This window comes from Lathamus discolor, chromosome 5 (assembly GCF_037157495.1).
Source record: "Lathamus discolor isolate bLatDis1 chromosome 5, bLatDis1.hap1, whole genome shotgun sequence".
Classification (NCBI taxonomy): domain Eukaryota; kingdom Metazoa; phylum Chordata; class Aves; order Psittaciformes; family Psittacidae; genus Lathamus; species Lathamus discolor.
Genome location: NC_088888.1, coordinates 15,480,145 through 15,499,340, shown reverse-complemented (window position 1 = coordinate 15,499,340; position 19,196 = coordinate 15,480,145). Strand labels below are relative to the sequence as shown.

The 19,196-nt window shown below is 39.6% G+C and overlaps 1 protein-coding gene and 1 long non-coding RNA gene across 23 annotated transcripts in view; one reads left to right on the top strand and one right to left on the bottom strand.

The window, feature by feature from the left end:
- Nucleotides 1-19,196, bottom strand: part of ESRRG (estrogen related receptor gamma) — a 464,785-nt gene that overhangs the window by 148,122 nt on the left and 297,467 nt on the right. Inside the window, exon 1 of one of the 22 annotated variants that reach the window (XM_065679874.1) lies at nucleotides 14,212-15,563. The exons of the other annotated variants lie outside the window; for them this stretch is intronic. Coding sequence (XP_065535946.1) covers nucleotides 14,212-14,267 — 56 coding nt within the window. The 5' untranslated portion in view covers nucleotides 14,268-15,563. Of the gene's footprint in view, nucleotides 1-14,211; nucleotides 15,564-19,196 lie in introns of those variants that run through there. 22 annotated transcript variants of the gene reach the window in all.
- Nucleotides 14,576-16,679, top strand: LOC136014828 (uncharacterized). Its single transcript, XR_010612889.1, has 3 exons — nucleotides 14,576-14,864; nucleotides 15,762-15,812; nucleotides 16,117-16,679. It is a non-coding gene; the product is annotated as an uncharacterized LOC136014828 (long non-coding RNA).

Genomic DNA, 19,196 nt, shown 5'->3' with positions numbered 1-19,196 from the left:
AAAAACCCTCATCATCTGAAGCCCACAGTATCCCCACAAAAATCAGACCTGTATCTCTAAAGAGGTGCATAGGGACATTTTGACAGCAAAAGGAGTTGGGCTGCACAGGTGGCTGCAGAGACAGGAATTGGACCTTATAAATGCAGCTATTGTTCATAAAGGCATTTCAGTTACAAAATTATGCATAGCTAAACTAGCTATGATCTGGTAATTTGCAAGGAGTTGTTGCTGAATGGCAAGAAAAATCCCACAGCCAAAAAGCAAAACAACTTTATTCTGTTATACGAGGAAAGTAACTGTCAATCCCAATCCCATGAGAACATCACAGCAAAGACATAATTATAGTTAAACCAGACTTGATATAAACACAATGAGGCTGATTTTTAAAACTATCAGATTTGCATTCCAGATCTGTGAACAGAAGATCCAGTGAGTTTTGCTACAGCTGAGATTGCAAACGAGCTGTGCTTTTTGTGGGATTGGGGTTTTAGGTTTGGTGGGGATCTGTGGAAGGGGAATTTGTTGCGTTGATTGTTGGGTGTGTGTTTGGTTTTGTTTAGGGTTTTTTTTCTGGTTTGCGCCTTTTTAAACTCTAACCACATCTATTGTATAAATGCAGCCTGACAGATACTAACCTTTATTTCAAAGTCTCATCCAAGAAATGGGACAGGAAGAGGGGGTGGGAAAACAACCCAGTAAAACAAATCCTCATGTTAGCATAAGTACACACAATATGTATGAAAATTATGTCAACTTAAACATACCTTTACCTAAAACATGAACATTTCAAACATGAAAATTTTTCCAGTCAGGTAATACACTAATAAAAGCAGGGAAATGGAATTAGCGTATAAACAATCCCAATATATAACAACAAGTAAATTCTGCTTCCACTGCAAATGTATCCCAGTTACTTTTAATACTGAGCAGTAAGGGCAGATATTGATGTTGAATGTAACAGATATAATAAACACATGGCATTAAAAGCTCCCAAATATGCAAATGCAAAGGAATGGAAAAGCTCCCTTTCAAAGGAAATGTGTACAGAAGAAATAAGCAGACATTAAAACCTAAATCATAACAGTGTAATTTCAAAAAGACAATACATTCTATCTGCTCTGCTATGTCAGTGACCAAACAAATTAAACACACTAAATGCTGACATTTCATCCTCCCTTCCCTCTGCTGCAAAACCCGAAGCACTAAACTTTGTGAATGCCTTTGACATTTTCCTCTATGCCTCTGGTTTAACACTACTCTTAAAGGAGTAAGAAGCGTCTTTAAAAATCTCAACTCTTGTGCTTATTCCTCTGCAGCTGAGCAGAGCCATTTACATAGTCCACTGAACACAGTTTAGTAAACAAGACAAGAGTGCTCCTATCTTACTGCCCTTGTAAAACCGAGGCAGGGGTTCTGTTTTTAGTGCACACTCTGGTTCAGCGCTAATCCTGTTTTATGTTGCTCACACCTGCTGCTGACCAGCAGCCTGCTGATGGGTTGTGGTTTGTGCTGCTCTGAGACAACCCTCACCGGCTCCAACAAAAACCCAGCCGCTAAAGTGGAAACTAAACCCCAACTGCTATGCAAGAACTGTAGAAGGGAAGGACTGACACACATGCCTCGTTTTCCTTACTCTGCTACTTCTGACTTAGCATCAGCGTTTAAGTGCAATGCTCACAATTAGTCCTTATGCCGAGGAGTTGTCCAGATAGCAAATCTTAAAGACAAATGTCACGGACGCAACCTGTATAAATATATGCTGTGTAACTCACCTTTTCCTTTGTGCCTAAGAAAATAATGGACTTTGCTCTAAAGGAAGCACTGAATGTTGGTAAAGCATCTTTTTGTGAGCATTTACAGAAACAGGATGTTGCGAATTTACAATAAACTGCCTTTAACATGTTTGCACATGAAACTTAGATATTACTGTTCTAGAAAACAGGGGGTTTGTGGTTTGTGGGGGGTTGTTTTTAATCACAATGCTGATCTACACATTCAAGGGAAAAAAAAAAAGCCATAAAGTCAGATCTGCCTCCCATTGATCCCAGCAGTAAAACACACCGATGGCTTCATTTGTACAGAAGACTGAATGTGTTACCGAAGACAGAAAGGTAATCTGTGATAAAAGGACTAGGTCTGGAGTTACATAGTGCTCATTTACAGAGACAGTAAGAAAATCAAGGAAAGGAAAAAGAGTGACAGTCGACAGCCTTTGTTTGGCAAACACATTGATGCACACTGCATTGAGATCACAGGTAGAAATGACATGCAACTTTAATGATTCAGACACTCACATGTAGGCACTGTTATCTACAGCAAAGTTTTGCACTAGAAAAATCTCTAAAATGGAGGGCAGGACATACTACTTTTCACACCTACTGACTAGCACAAAGAAACATCAGAGTATTTGGAAAGCGAACTGCCTCCTTTATCCTGTTATGCCATCCCAGCCTATTTCTTTCAACAAAAGAGAAAGTAGAAAAATGCTTTCTGTCCAAGAGCCAACTCTCTGTATCTCTTAAAAGCTGTATGAACCTGTTCATAAATAAAAGGTTGGTTGGAGGCCAGTCAAGGCAATTCTCCATCTATTAAAGTTTATTTTGCATCTCATAGGGAAAGATGTGCTGAATGACCACGACCATCCTTTGTGACTTTTTGATTCTGCATGGAACACCAAGTTGTTTCTGCCTATATAGGAAGATAATATGCATCCAGCAGACACAGGTACTCCACGTTACAGCTTGTCATCCCAAACCCATCAGCAGAAACAAATCAAGACCAATCAATCTTTATGTAAATTCAGCATCTCAAGCTCTCTTGCAATTCAGATGTAAAACCAAGGGGAAAAAAAGGGGTCAGTCTCACTTTGTCTTACCATCTCCATCTGAAGGATTTCTATCTCTTTAGTCAACACAAGACCAAACTGGCACAATGCCACCACTGCTTTTAAGCTCACACAGAAAATATTATGGGGTAATCTTGGTATTTCCTGGTCACACTCCCTCAGGCAACTCTATACTGGTGCAAATGTCACATCCTGGCAGTGAATCCTTGAACACAAGCTCCATTTCTTCATTGTTTCCTTTTAAAATACTACCAAATCATTCATTTTTAAAATCAATTATAGGGAATGATCCAAAATCTACTAAAATGAATGGCATTCGTCCCATGTAATTTTAAATCCAGCCACCATCAGTAAAAAGCAAAGAGATCTTAAGACAGATGTTAAGAGCTTCTCAGAAAGCTGTCCTTCGTACCTTGGACAATCTCTGCTAAATTACCTAACAACGGTACCCAAACCCCACAGTAATTTTGTCAAACAGTTGCATCTGCAGCATTCCTGTTCCAGCATTACCTAATACACAAGAATCACACATTTTTAACAATCAGGAGGAAAAAAAGCAGGAGGAGGAGGGAGAAAAAGTCCCACCCCACTCATCCATCAAGTGTACATCCAGGCCACTGCTCCTCAGAAATTCATATATGCTACAAAGACATAAAAAGACATAAAAACTCTCAGAAATAAAAACGGTTCAGAAGGTGGATTTTGATATTCCCAGATGGGTTTTTTGCCAGATTCTAAAGTTGACTTAAATGCCAGGATACTTCATTTCAGAAGTGGCAGCAGTTCACATATTGTCTAGTATTAGTATAGAAGTGTATTGCTGATTCCAAAGCCAGGCTATCATCGTCTGTGGGGGAGAATAAAATAAAGAAAAAAGAATTGGCATTTCCTACCAACCTCGCTACCTGCTGCCTTCGAGCGCTATTTTCAGGTATGGCCTCCACAAAAAATAAAACACAGTTAAGAGTACTTTAGTTTGATTATAGTGCTTTCCCCAGGCAGGAATTTTTATTTCCGTTTGAATCTTTAAACCATTACCTTTTCAGTGATGCATTTTTATATTTTCAGTTGACATCTTCATAGAAGAATAAAACCTTTGAGCAACAGCTCTAAAGCATGAAGGTTTCCTGCAGGATGTACTTAAATTATTTTACACCCAAATGGAGCCAGTTGTTTTTAGCTAAAACTTAATAAACCTTAAATCAATGACCTTTCCTTTACTGAATGCCTGCACTTGGGAAAGCTAACTTTCCCAAGAAACATATTTTGGTGAGTAAATGCCAAACAAAGGACTATTTAAATCTGAACATTTTCTCAATTTATAGCTTGTGAACATTCAGTTCCTAAATACCCAACTGCTGCCTCATGTAGAGAACAGCAGTGCCTTCGTTTAATCACATACCATTGATTACACAGTGTCCCAGTGATCTCATTGGCAGCAATCAATAATCATCCAAAATCAATCAAATCTGCTCTAGCACTATCATTCATCAAATTTGAATATTCCAAAATTAATTGTAGGCACGTGAAAGAAAAAGAACCTGGAATTCTAAAAAGATTTAAAAAAAAAAAAAAATCATAATCAGCAAACTTTAAGAAGATAATAGTGTATCCGAGCATGCTTCATGCCTGCTGGGGGAAGTTAATGATGAATCATGCCTTGCCTTCCCAACAAAGAATCCAAGATATATTCTTTTTCAAACACGACAATACACAGCAACTGAAAGCAGAGGACATACTAGTAAGTGATCAAACATGATTTTATGAACAGCTGTGTTATGCCCTGAATATCAAATGTGTTGTCAGTAAATTAATGCACAAGCATGTTACACTACGAAGAACTGCACGCTGTAAGTTAGGTGCTGCACTTCACAGAGCAAAAGAGGATAAAAATACTGAATTTCTGCACCAAAAGCATGAACAGATGTAGCCACTTATTAAAAGAGCTGTTATTGTTTCCAGAGACTCCTTTCTCAACATATTCACCCATCATTTTGTAAAGGTAATAAATCCTTTCATTCATTACAGTCTACTCAAAAGCACCCTGCTATTTAATTTAAATGGAAAAAAGGCCCGAAGTGTCTAAAACATTTACTTTTCCTAATGCAAAACTACTGGCATTTTACTCCATTCCTGATAAGCCGGTGCCAATGGATGTGACTATTCTTTTCTTATTCAAAGCGTATCAGTAGTTCAAAAGCACTCTCAATCTTATCAGGTGTATGAACATCACAGTTACTAAAAACAGTTTGTACTGCTCCTCTCTTTCTGCCAGGCTATCAGATAAACCCAACTAACTAACTGTATTTACACACAATCAAACATAAGCTGTGTTTTCAATATATTGTAAGCTGTTCCTGGCATGCTACAGGTTTTCTGCTTTTAGTTGTAAAAAAACAGTATCTGTGAATTAGCTTACAACAAAAATACACTTGCTCTATAGCACCGGACACAAAAGGGATGTGGGGAGAGAAGAAATTAAAAAGGAGGGGAAAAAAGAAACAGAAGAATTTTGTGAAGTAATAATCACTTCCGTCTCAGTATTTCACCAGGTAATCGCCTGGTGCTATTTGGGAAAAGAGCACAGAAGCAGTAGGATTAAGTGCATTCAAAACATACTGACACAGAACAGAAGAGCAGAGAAATAATCTCTATTTGCTTTTTTGTTTCTTTAATTCTCCTGTCTTTTAGGAACTGCCTCTGATTTTCAAAGGGCAAGAAAAAGAAATAAAGGAAAGAAAAGAAGACAGAAAAATAGTTACAGTGTCTGAAGGCATTTAAATGCCTTTACTGTTTTTGCTTGGAACATGACTGTGATCTCTCATGATCAACCTTCCTCTGCCATTAAGATTTAAAGACCTATCACAAACTCAAAACCCTCCTCCCTCTCTCCAAACAAGCCTCTCAGCAACCCTCCCTTTTCATTCAGTGTCTCAGGCACTGGATTTTCAGTGCTAACTACTGAGAAATAAGAAAAGACCTACTACTTCAGAAGGGCCATGACTCTGAAGCTTTTGCTTACTGCACAGCCATAGGAAACATGCGCAGCATCTCCCTCCATGCTTCTCAATGACAGCTACAATGCAGTACTTAAACAGTTAAACATTAACCTGGCTGTGCTGAAGGAAAAGTTCCTGAACACTGGGAGAAAATCCCGAGTTCCAGCTCTTGGTTAATTACAGCCTCCTTTAGAAGCTGAAGCTCCAGTCCTCTGCTGCATGGAGCGCTCCTTTCCACCACACCCCTAGAGAGCCTTTAGCTGAACACCTCTGATGGACCTGCTACCACCTGAGCCCATCTTGTGCCTGGATTCCCATCCTCCAGATCTGCCAAGGAACAATGAGCTGAATTAAGCCAAGTGTGCAGTGCCGGGTAATTCAGCCGATTGTTGTTTCTCCATCTGTGACACAGCGGCATGGTGACTGATGGGGCAGGTGTCATTCATCCTAATGTCAGTGCCTGCTTGGCTCTTTAAATATCACCCAAGCACCAACTGGGACCCAAAGCAGCTCCTGCGAGAACAACAGCAAGGGTGCCCGTGAGCTTCACTCAGTTAGTGGGAATCCAATTCTCACCCCCCTTTAATGCTCACAGGAACAGTTGGTTAAAGACATGGCATTTCGTGCCCCAAACATCTCATCTGTCCCACTACGTTAACGGCGGCCAGAAGAACGCTGCCAGGCAATTCTTGCACTGCTTGAAAAGTGAGTATGATTTAGTAAAGGAAATCTAGCAATCACAGAACAGTGAGAAAAGAATTAAAAGGAATTAAAAAATCCGCATTTTGCTGTGAGAATTTTAGCATTCTCCAAAGCTAATTCTGCTGGCAATCCATATGTGCTTTCTTTCAGAAACACACTCTAAATCTCTTTGGGTTTAAGACGATTTTAGCTTTAATTTTTTACCAGATTTTTTTTTTCCTAATAATAAATCATTTATATTTATTAAAAAATAAAATAATTGTGCTAAAGACTCACAGACTTTAGGATTAACTTCTCTGAAAACTATTTTAGCATTAATACTTGTGAACTGAGCATATCGCAGACCAAGAAAATACCAAGTTTAACATAAAATGACACCAGCATTCACCATCCAGAAAGATGGGATCCAAACCCAATTTGAAGACAGGAAAAAATATTTTTAAAAGAAATTAAAGAATACATAGAAAATGGATTGATCCTTCCTCTCTGTTGCCTTTTAATATATGGAGAATTAGACAAACTGCCAGTAGCTGCCTATCCTAAGAGCACAGCTCAGAATACGTAATGGGGTATGATTTCGCCATTTTGTTAACTTGTTCTGCATTAGATTTTTTCCGGTCTTGTATTTTCTTCAAAATATTCATATGTGAGATTAAAACAAATGTTTCTTCCGAAAACAGCTCTAGAAACAAAACCAGAAATAGGGGGAAAGGGGAAAAAGAAGATCAACACCATGAATAGGGATGGACTGCCTAAATCAAGCCACCTCCTCCTCTTCCCACCCGTCCCGGCACCTTTATATGGGAAGGAATTTCAGAAATGCTCGGGAACAAGTTAGCACTACATTTTAGATAGACTTTTTCATTACACTTTCCAGTATCTCCACATCTGCAGTACTTTAAATTGCTTTATGTCTAGCTAGCTGGGGGGGGGGGGGGGGGGGATGGGGGACTGGCTTATAATTCATTATTTACATTTTTACCCTTTATTTACTTAATTCTTTAAACTAGTTTGTTTGTTCATCTTTTTCCTGCAGCCACTCCAAACAAGCAACAGTAACTCCACATCATCTTCTCATTCTAACTTGCCAAAGCCATCAATCTCTGATCACACCTATTAGAATCAAGCTGTAGCCATGCTACGTTTTGTGACAGCTTGACCAGTTGTTTAAGGAAGGAGTGTGTGATGGAGCAAAGCTAAATCGACACATCTGTGATACTTCTGACACCCCTCAGCATGGCTAATATTAATTTGTTTTCTTTGGCTAGGTAAGTGCTGCCAAAACGCATTACACACGGTATGTAGTTCCAATCAAAATGATGAAAAGGAGATGTAAAGGGTTGGTTTGTTTTCACTTATAGCAACATGGAAAGATACAGAGGAGTAAGAGACATCCACACTAACCTACAGAGCAATAACCTGAAAAAACTCAAATCACTTCATCTTAAAGTTTGCTTTCAACACACAAGCCTTTAAGAGAATCTCCCCTCCCACAGAAAGTTCTGCAAAGAGGTTTTACTCAGGGAAAGGGAATATAATTTTCAATATATGATAAAAGGATATACTTAGACTCTTCTCACATGCATAAAGGTAACTCATCACATTTCAGTGGGTTCTCATATATATTATAAATGCACACAAGTCTGTACAAGGATATTATAAATGGCTTAATTTGACCAAGGAACCTCTATTTCATACTCCCCAATATATTAACACTAACTTTCTGCAGTATATAGAGATCGTTCTCCAATTCCATGCTTAACGTTCTTTGTTAGTTACATGAAAAATAAAAAAATATATTTATAATATTTTTTTTTGCCTTGTAAATTCTGATCTAAATCAGAAAATTCCACCTAGATTTCATACAAATTCAGAACGGTGACCCACAGTAAGAATTAGATGTTCAGTAGTAAAGAAAACCAGCATAGACTTGTCTTGCACTCCGTGAAAATCCCTGTATCACTCTGACTTGCAATAGACTTTTCCTAGCAAGTCTAGGAAGCTGAATTAAAAAAAAAAAAAAAAAAAAAAAACAACAAACAACATTTTATTTCAGTTTTTAAAAAGTGAGAAATGATGCCCCGATTGAAAAGCTATGCTTCTTAGAAGAGGAAAATAATTGGAAATGAGACAAGATTCCCTTTAATGCAAGCCTGCTATATTGAGGAATAGCAAAGAGAAAAGCCCTTCTTTGTTTGAAGGAAACACAAATTAGTTGAAAAACATTACAAGCATTATGTAAACAAACCCAAGAGATTTAAAGCTTCTGTAACACTAACATAGCAAATACATAAATCGTTTCACTAGACATACACGTCAAAAGGCAATGTTCTACCGTATCTATCGAAGTTACTCTCCAAAGTGCTACAGAAAATGCAAAACCAAAATCCTCTAAAAGTAATTAATACTATCTGAAATAGTAGTACATAATACAGTCTCATTTTTACTTCTGAACAAGCAAACAGTAGCAAAAAAACAACCACAAAACCAACACTGTAGGATTTTGGGGGAGGACTGAGGACCATTGAAATGTAATATGTGTTTTATGGTACTGTCTGAGGACATCATGATTTATATTAGTGACCGTATGTAGGAGGCTCCCCCTCCCCCCAAAAAAATAATTATATTCTTTAGGTGTAAACGTAAGCATGTTTCCAAGGACACATGTATCTGAAAATACAAAGCTGTGACTGACAACAAAAACTTACAGGAATGTGCACAAATATTAGTCATGTAAATGACTTGGAAGAGGAAATTCATATATTAAAACAACCACAAACAAACAGCATCCTTTAAAATCAAAACTGTGAGTACAAATACAGAAAGCGCTAGATTACGTGGAGAATCTGATATAAAATCAGGTGCAAATACTTTACATTGCTGGCCAGCTCACTTTGCATGGATAAGAAAAAATAAGCACATAAAAGCAGTGGGTTTTTAACAAGCAACTGCACAGAGGGAAGTTACATAGTTCTGCACATACTTACTGTATACATCTCTGTGTGCGTACATACAGTAAGAGATGTACATTGCACAAACTGCATAAAGAATACACTATATACCTGGAACGCACACACACGGTATCTATGCATTCAAACTCAAAACTCGCTGTGCATAGACAGAGCATTTCCACATAACCTACAAAAATATAAAACAAAACCGCACTTACACATGCTTCTACTGATGTGACTACGAACATATGATTACCTAACTGGAGCCTAAAGTAAAAGAGGATATACAAAATGTAAAAGAAATGTAATAAGTGGAATGTCAAGCTGCAGCAACTGCTGGTGTCATCCCCGCACTACCAAACATACATATGAGTATGACTGGAGACCGAGAGGCTAAATATTTCACTGTCACAGCATGTCAAGAAATGCAATTCATTTCTCTCTCACGTGCTTTAGGACAATGACAATTTAATACAAGGCCAGCAGATGTAAAAGAGAGAAAAACTGAACAAACTGGCCCAGCATAATCACAGATTTCCTCTAGAGATCCTGGATAGCGTTAGGCTCATATGCACTTGTAACGGATCAACATTTTGTTGTTTCTTCCCTCCATGAATTTGCTGTGATGAAGAATTCATAGCAAATCTTATCTTACTGGCAGAGGCTACTTTAAGCTTCAATAGAAACAGGAGTTCCTCATGTTTTTTTTTTTTTCCCCCTTACTTATCCTGTACATTTCACTTATCTTCAGCAAAAAATAATCATTTGAGATACCTCCTAGAAAGGTTCAGATAAGTGGGTTTTTTTCATTGCTACTTACACTTCCACAGGGGTGCAAGCAACCTCTCTGCAGGTCAAGGGTCAGTCCTTTAAAAACATTCCGTAAAATGAATAATCATGTCACTTATAAATAATTCATACTCTAATACCATTATTTTTCTATCATAATTCCGCTCCATGCCATAAACAGCAGCACAGTATATGGGCTGGCACATCTGTGAGAATAGATATATCATACCTTCCAGCTCCTCTACGCGAAGTAGGCTTCAAGTATTGTTAAATATTATCGCAGACAAGTTACCTTCTGTATTTGATGAATAGCTCCATGTATTTGAAATTAATTGCAAAAGTAGGGACGGCTAATGAGGCAGCCCTTATCTTTTCACAGCAGTGCAAGCACAAGTATTTTTCTGCAGGCTCAAGATTTCTTTTAAATGCCCAAAGTGCAATTAACTAAGTTAAAATCTGATTAAAAATATAAACACAGAAATCTTCACAACAGCTAATGCAGCCTCACAAAAAACTAATAATAATAATTAAAAAAAAGACTAAGGAAACCCTTATCTCTTTTCTTATCACTAAGCATGTGTTTTGAAAAATAATAATTAAATAAATTGTTCCCTGCAGATTCTTCCCAGTTGTTTTGCTTCCCATTAGCATCTTTGGAAAGAGTTTGTTAAGTCAATAGTTATTCTTTATTACGGAACTATGGGGATGGCACCCTTCTACCTACCTCAGTTGAAAAATAAATTCAAAGCCTAAGGACTGTTAATGAAAAGGACAGTTTGTCTCAGGAAAAACGGTAGGAAAAAAAAAGTATAGAGAAAAACTGATCAGCCATTCAAGAGAATTAATGGATATCCACAAGGGCTTTGCTAGTAACACGGGTTAATTACCGCTGCAACACACCAGGCTCGGTAAATAAAAGAGCACAACCATAAACACATTAAAATGAGCACCTATCACTAAAAGAGGGGCAAGCCCCAGTAAATGAAAAGCTGTCAGAAGGGCATTACAGCACAAAACTCTTACACTTCCTGAAGGGTTTAAAACTTGCCAGCAGTCTCCCAAAGCCCAAAAAAAGCTTCTCTGGAAACAGAGGAGGGAAGAGTGGACCCAGGCCTGCCTGCAGCCCATGGGAGAGCACGGGCAGAGCCTGTTCAATCACCCACATTTGGGGGCTGGCTTCACAACACAGAGCTGCACACGCATTACACACCTGGGTTGCGTATAGAGGCCTGGAGACTTCTGACTTAATATTAACTTTGGGCTTTACTTCTTAATAACAACTGTAAATAGCTATCTCTTAAGGCAAATGCACGAGGTTAAAGATCTCCACAGCCTGAAGAAACCGTGGAGTGAAATCAAGTGTTGCTTCCCACTTCACAAAGAAGCGTTCTTCAGTCCACCCTTTACAAATGAAAGGGACTTCTAAAGAAAATTCTTCAGGAATTAGAAGCTATGTCAAAGCATGAAACCGACATAAACTCCTATGTTTAGTATATAATTGCCTTGTACACAGACACACACACACATAAATATATATACCTTTACATGCTGAGTATACACACATACTCATATTCATCCATACACAAACATAACCAGGACAGGGTAACCCAACAGACCATTCCCACGCTGCAACATGGACAGAATGGATAGAAAAAGAGAAAATACATATACCGACCATCACTGCACTGAAGTACTCACATGACGTGACACCTACATCCACTTTTTATATGTTACAGCCACCCCACACAATCCTTATTTCTTGTAATCTCTCTGTTTTATCAGCTGCACTGTAAGAGGGAGATCCATGGGCACTGTAACAGCTGAATTGGTTTCACGTTTAGACACTGCTGCACGTTTGCAAATGGCAAAAGTAAGGGAACTGATGAGGGCTCAAATTAATGAAACACAGTGAGCCACAAAGGGCAAATGCCCATAGTGCACGGAGACTTCTGGAGTACAAATCTCTGTTTTCCATGTTTGGCATTCAGAGATCATGTTTAAATTCACTAAACTAGCCCTGTTCTCACCCCCCCTTCTTTTTTTTTTGCAGTGTTTCAATTGCCTTTTCTTTTCCAACAGCTGTGACAACTGTTAAAACAGTCAGTAAAATTAAGTCCACTCTATAATCCTACAGTCAACGTTACATTTTAATCAGAGGTTGAAGGAGATTTCACGTTATGAACGCACTGATTCATTTAGAACGATTAAACTGACACATACGTCAAAATGAGCAGATATATTTATTGCATCTGTTAGCTTATTAACTATTAGTAATTATTAGTGTTACTGTTATTGCCGAAAAAGCAAAAAGCCAAGGCTGCAGCTGGCTTTTAAGTTACTGCATTCTTTAACATGCTCTGCCTTAAAATCAAAGCATACTAGTGACAGTCAGGCAGATGTCTATGCACTCCCAAAATGTTTGGGCAATTTTTAGCTTGAATCCTATCTGCCCTCATCCATAACGTAAGAACTGCAGGAACTACTGTATTTATTTTATATTCTCATATGTGCATATGCATGTTACAATATATAGCAATTACTATGAACATTAATAACATGTAAAACTCTGAGGTTTATTAATTGAAACATAGAAGCAGACACATTTTTTAGCTTTAGTTATTTCTCTGTGTCCACTCATTCATACATGCCCCACATACATGCCCTACACTCAGGCAAAATACTGGAAGTGTTTTAGGATGACTTTTAATTCAGCCAAAGAGGAAGGAAAAAATTAGTTTGAATCTTGCACCAGAGCCAAAAAGACATGTGCCCCGATTTCATTTAAATGCATCTACTCTAAGAGGCTTATCTAAACTAATCATTCAAATTAGCTGTAAGAAGGTAAATTCAAGAAAGCTCCTTTGAGGAGGTGGGGGGGTTGACAGCATGCACATACACACAAAAAAGGCAACTTATCTTTTTTATGTATTTTATCAAAAATGTGTCACTTAGTAAAAGCTGTGGGAACTGCACTCTTACATTTACAAAGGTTATCTTACATTATATAGCAACCTCACAGTGCACTGACCTATAAACCACAACTGAGAGGGCCATCCTACCCCTTTTTATTTCTTTTTATTTATCCCGGAACATAACAGTGGGTTTCCCTGCCTCCCCTTTTCCTAAATTGCATTCCTGCCAGGCAGGCTATTTGTTACTTCCTGTATTATTCCACCAATATATGACCACCGCAATTCACTTTACATGTCTGGCTTAATTACAAATAGCAGTGCAATACGCAGACAGTAAGGACAGCTAGTGGGCATCTACCTATAATACACTGTCACCTCTCAATACAGCCTTTCCAGACTGCGTCTAGGGCGATGCTGGCCATTAGCTTGGGGTTTTTTCTTCGCTGTTACTGTCACACTCAGCGTAATACGAAGGTGCACGGCTACGTTAAGTGGCTCGACATCAAGAAAAATGAATCGGTGACAGCTCCCGTGATATATTCCTATTTAATCCCTGCGGCGGGCTGAAATCAAGTTCAGGGGCCGCTCGCCCGCCCGGGTTTGTTCGGGCGCCACGCTTCCCACCGGGAACACTCCGTAAGGTAGCTGGGAAGTGCCAGCCAAGTACTGCGCCTCGTTCAAAAGTATCCTGCTCCCTTTTGCAAGGAAATGCAGAGAGCGGAGGAAGCCCTGTGAAGTACCGAACACACATCGCCCCGCGCCCGTGCCGCTCCCTCCCTCCTAACCGGGGACCGGGCGCACCTGTAAGCCTGCTCGGCACCGGTGCCGGCCCTAGGGCCGACCGCTTGGCCACAGCAGCACCGCTCCGCGCCCTCCCCCGCGGCATACAGCCGCCGCGCAGTGCCCCAGGCCGGGCCGGGCGGCTCAGCATTCTCTACCTGCAGCCTATGCGCCTGTCCTGTTTTATGGCGGTGCGGGGTAAGAGGTAAGGGAAAGCGGGGAGCGGTACCTACTCTTCCTCGTAGTGCAGGGAGAGCGGCTCCGGCAGGCAAAGTTCTACCGAATCCATGTGCGCCCGGCGACCATGCTTCGTGCGCCGTAAAGCAAAGTTTCCGTGGCGGAGCGCAGCGCTTGGCACAAGCGCGGCCGGGCGAGACAGCGGCGGCCGGCCGGGACCCAGAGCTCGCCCGCCCGCCTAATCAAGGGCTTAAAGCCGCGCCGGGCACTCATGAATATGAAGTAGTTCTTTACATATGCAGTCCCCGCGGCCCGGGGCAGCGTCCCATTGGTGACGAGGCGGCCAATCAGGAGCCAGGGTGGCCCGGTGCGCGGGCTGCGCGGCAGGTATAGGGGTGGGGACGGGAAGGGGGGGGAGCGCGGAGCGGCTTGGAGCGGTGGTGGCTGGGGGCAGAGCTCGCGGGTATGTTCGCGTTGCTGCGGGCTCCTGTGCTCCCCAGCTTTACCCGTCGAAGGATCAAACGCAGAGATAGAGGATGAAGTTTGAGACGCCGTCGCCCGTGCTGGTGGCGTTTCACTGTGGTGCCGTTAGGGAGAAGTCTCTGCTCAGCTCTTCTGACCGCGCCTTCCCGACCTCTCTGGAACGGCCCGGCGCCAGGGAACTTAAAACATAATAAAAACAGCAAGCGCAGCCTGCCGAAGTTTCCGGGTAACTCAACTTTTCATTGTCATGCGAGTTGCTGTGGGGGGAGGAAGGGGTGGGCTGGCGTTTTATGCTGTGTAATGTATACAAATACATCTAGAATATGTAAATACGTTTTAATACATATAAATATAATAGTTTTAAATATTTAACGCTTTTCTTTTTTTTTTTTTTTTTTTTTTTACTTACTAAAAAAGCCGGCATTCCTAACAAAATGAGCACTCACATCCATTCCTTAATAGCGTGGGTGCAACTGGGAGCATAGACAGGTATATATGGCCATATACAGGTATATATATTCATATACAGGTATATATATATATTCATGTACAGGTTAGCTATCTCGAAACGTGGGTATTTTTAAGGTGTATGCCCCATGGGAATATTGAGGTGTTTAGATGTATATATTTAGATACAGCAAAGAGAAATAAAAGCTCCAGAACTGCTGTTTCTTCTGTAACTGTGGAGGGATTAGAGTGGAATGACTGAACCTGCCTCATTTTAACAAGATACGGGACTGTGCTGGAGTAGCTCTGTGTTAGTAAATCAGGAAGTCCATAGACCTCTATAGTGTTTGGGGTTTTGTAAAGGGAATTTTACCAAACCGAAAGAGAAATGAAACACGTAGCCCTGTATCTATGCATGCATAAACATCACCAAGCCCAGCTCCAGCAAACCACTTCCAGCCAGCTCAGAGCTGCTTATCTTTGTCATATGAAAGTCCCTGATTAAACTCGTTCCGTGAAAATGACCATACTCAAATTTAGAGACACTATTTGCACTGAAACATGTTCACGCACCCCTTTTTGAAGAGATCAGTCATGAACTGGGGTACATTCTTTTCTCTGAAAAGCTACTGTTTTTACTTAATATTATGACTAAGACACCCTGCTTATTTTCCAGGTTCAAAGTGTTTCTGCCCCTGCCAGTGAATACAGATACAGGCTATTTCTGGTAAGATAAAAAAAGAATATAAAGAAAACCCCACCACTGAAAAGACTATATTTTTCTAAAATTCAGTTCAACTCTTAACAAAATCTTTTGTGACTGGAACACTAACAGGATGCAAACGGCAGTCTTTTAGCTCAAAAAAAAAAAATCTGTGCAAACCCGTAGAATGCATTAATACCATTCATAAATGGGAATGCAAATGTGTTCTCCAAATCTGTTCCACAGCACTTTGCCAAATAAATACAGCAACAAAACCCAGTTACAAAATGGTTAAGTTCAATAGATGTATTTCTGCATGTTTATACAGGAGAGATTCCAGTGTTATGTATTTAATCTTATGTGAAGACCAGGCCTGCTTCCTCCAAAAGAATGCATTCCTACAAATAAATACATGTAAGTTTAGGAATTGAAGTCACACAGCAAAACTACAGCTCGGACTACTGTACAAAAGAAGGTAGTAAAAGCTTCATTACTAGTAGTAGTATGCTGTCTGTATTGTTAAATGTGAGCTCTGTAATTAAGATGTAAATTGACTCATAAGCAGCGATTTAAAAAGCTCTGAAATGTAGAGTAAAATCCAAGTACTCTGTAGAAACAGAGACAAAAAAAACCAGTTTTTATCAAATTTTTAAATGAGAGGCATTTAATAGTGCTATTGTATTATAATGTCCCTTTTAAAGTAACAGTTTGATAAATAAGGATCTGGGAATCAAATCAGAACTTGGATGTCTTTATGTAAAGGTATCTGTATTACTATATAAACCCAAAATAACAGTTCCTGCAAACTGATTTACATGTGCACATTGGCAAAATATGAAAATACAAATACATTGTTTGCACTGAGTGTGTCTCCGGGTGTCTGTTTATATATTTATACCCAAAATCGCTATTTTACAATATTTTTATGCTAAAATGCCTTCAAATCCTTTAATGTGTGTTTTCTTATTTTAAAATTACTCATAATGAATCCCCTATACATTAGTAATTTGCTCAGGTCTCTTTCCTTTATTAAGTTCCCTGAATATACCCTCCTTAGAATATGACATCTAATCCGTTTTTTAACTTACCAAACACAGATTAGGTTGGTTTCTACTTTCTTTCATTTCTCTCCTAAGATTATATATATATTCAGGGGCTGAAATATGATGGTCTCTTTCCTTCTTGTCATGGTCTGTCTTTCAGTAAGCCCTCCTTTTCATGTCCAAATTAGTTTTCCCCTACCTTGTTGCCTTCTCCCCCCCACCTTCCCTATACACCCCCAAATAACACATTTTTTGCCTCCCACTATGAACCATAACTACCTTCCTATCAACCATCTTTCATCCAAGCAAGCAGCTCTCTTCCCTACCAGTGCTGCTTCTTTGGAGAACCAGAAATACAGTGCTGCACTTTGCATGCTGATAAACAAAGCAGTTGGCTTCTTCCCCCAGGACTGAAAGTGTCATCTCCACCAGACTGGGGCCTGGAATTCCAACTACATTCTTGCAGTTGGGTTTCACAGTTACTGATCAATTTGGGAAGGGGGGGGGGGGGGTGTTGGGGAGGAGGAAAAAAGGGTGAGAAAGAGATTACATCAAGAAATAAACTGGTGCTAAGTGTAGCTTCATTTTTCTCAAGCTTTTTCTTTATAGCTACATGAAAACAGTAGTAGGAAAAAGGAAACAAAAAGCAAAACAGGTATCCATTTACTGAATTTTACCAAGGGATGTAGACTAAGGACATACACATAGACACCTGCATTAACTTGTCAAATCGTAGAGCGCAAAATCTTACCACAAGGAGTCTATGCAAAACAGTGGTAATGGAATCAGAGAGGGGAAGGAAAAAGCCAGCATGCGCACCCGTACCAGTCAAGGGGCATTACTGAGCTGCACCTACATTTCCATGTTTCTCTGTGCATATAATTTCCCTTGTGTGCCAAACAGTACATCTTTAAGCATCTTCACATTTAAATACTGTAGACATTCCAAGGCATCCAAATGGCCAGTCTTAAAACACAACTACCTCAAGGCAACTAAAGAAGTAAGATTCAGTGGTGCTTTAGTACATTGTGTTAAATGTGTACTTATCAAAAGGAGCAACACAGTCGAGCCACCGAAAGAGTCTGATAGGTGCTGAGCATTTGTTTAAAAACAAATATCCTGTTACTTTAGCTAGAAATTTGCCATACACCATCCCACCTTATTCAAAGTCTAGCTAGAAAATACCATATTGTTTAAAGTTGGAAAGAAGTACCGAAGTATCAAATGCGTGACTTGCCCTTTATTCACAGTCGCTAATTAAACACAACTCAGATGCGATCCGACTATGTACAAGTGAGATCAACATTAGAATAACATTGTCACTGTCTACTGGTCTTTCGTGTTTTGTTCTTCCCACTGAAAGGCACTTGGTGCATCCCTGGATACTGCTAATGAGTTAAATAAACAAATGCTACCAAAGTCCCAAATTCTGCTCACCTGTTTGTACGTAGTTGAATAAACTGCAGCAGGTTATTACTTTAAAGCCATCTGCTACTTCAATCTGTATTTAGCATTAATTACTCCTTGTTTTGATCTTAGGGAAAAAAAGAAATCTCATAACACAATCTCTGAATGCTCCTTGGAACTTTTCCACAGTGCATTCACAAATACACAGAGCAGGGCTTTTGGCTTTTGCCACTACGCTCTGTTCCAGTATATTAAAAACATCTCCATGAAATAACAGCAATTGCCTTACCGTGTTGCTGAACTACATTCAATTCATCTCCTCTCTCAAATAAATACTCCGTATTTTCTCCTCATTTTATTTTCAAGGGCATGGGTATTTAAATGACTGCCTTCTACAGAATAGAAACTGTTCACATTGCTAGAAATGAAAATTATTCTCTTGATGAAACACCTTTTCCAAAGCTTCTGACAAAAAGGAAGGGGGAGGGGGGATAATACAGAGAGCCACACACACATTGCCTGTCACCCACCAAAAAGGGTCTATTCCCTAAAGATAATTCAGGCACACACTTCACTATGGATATCTCACTGTTACCCCAAGCTCCTTTTTAGTGTAAGTTTCTTCAGAGAAGCTGAAATGCATTACTGTCTCAGACAGCCAAGGATAAGATGACTGAGGGAATTCAGTTGCTCTGTTTAATTAATACAGGATTATTTCACTTTCATTTTGTGAAGCTAATAATATGACTGGTGGAATGTCAGTAAAAATTAAATCATAAACTAGTGCAGTACCAAAGGGAAAACTTACTTTAGTTATGGAGTATTCCCAGCAGAAATCTTGAAAATCTTACACATATTTACACTGATAAAATACCGCATGTACTTCATGGGATACTGCAAGCTTTTTGCAGTCCTTGTGGCATGGCTTTACAGAGCAAGTGTTAACATTTTGAGATCG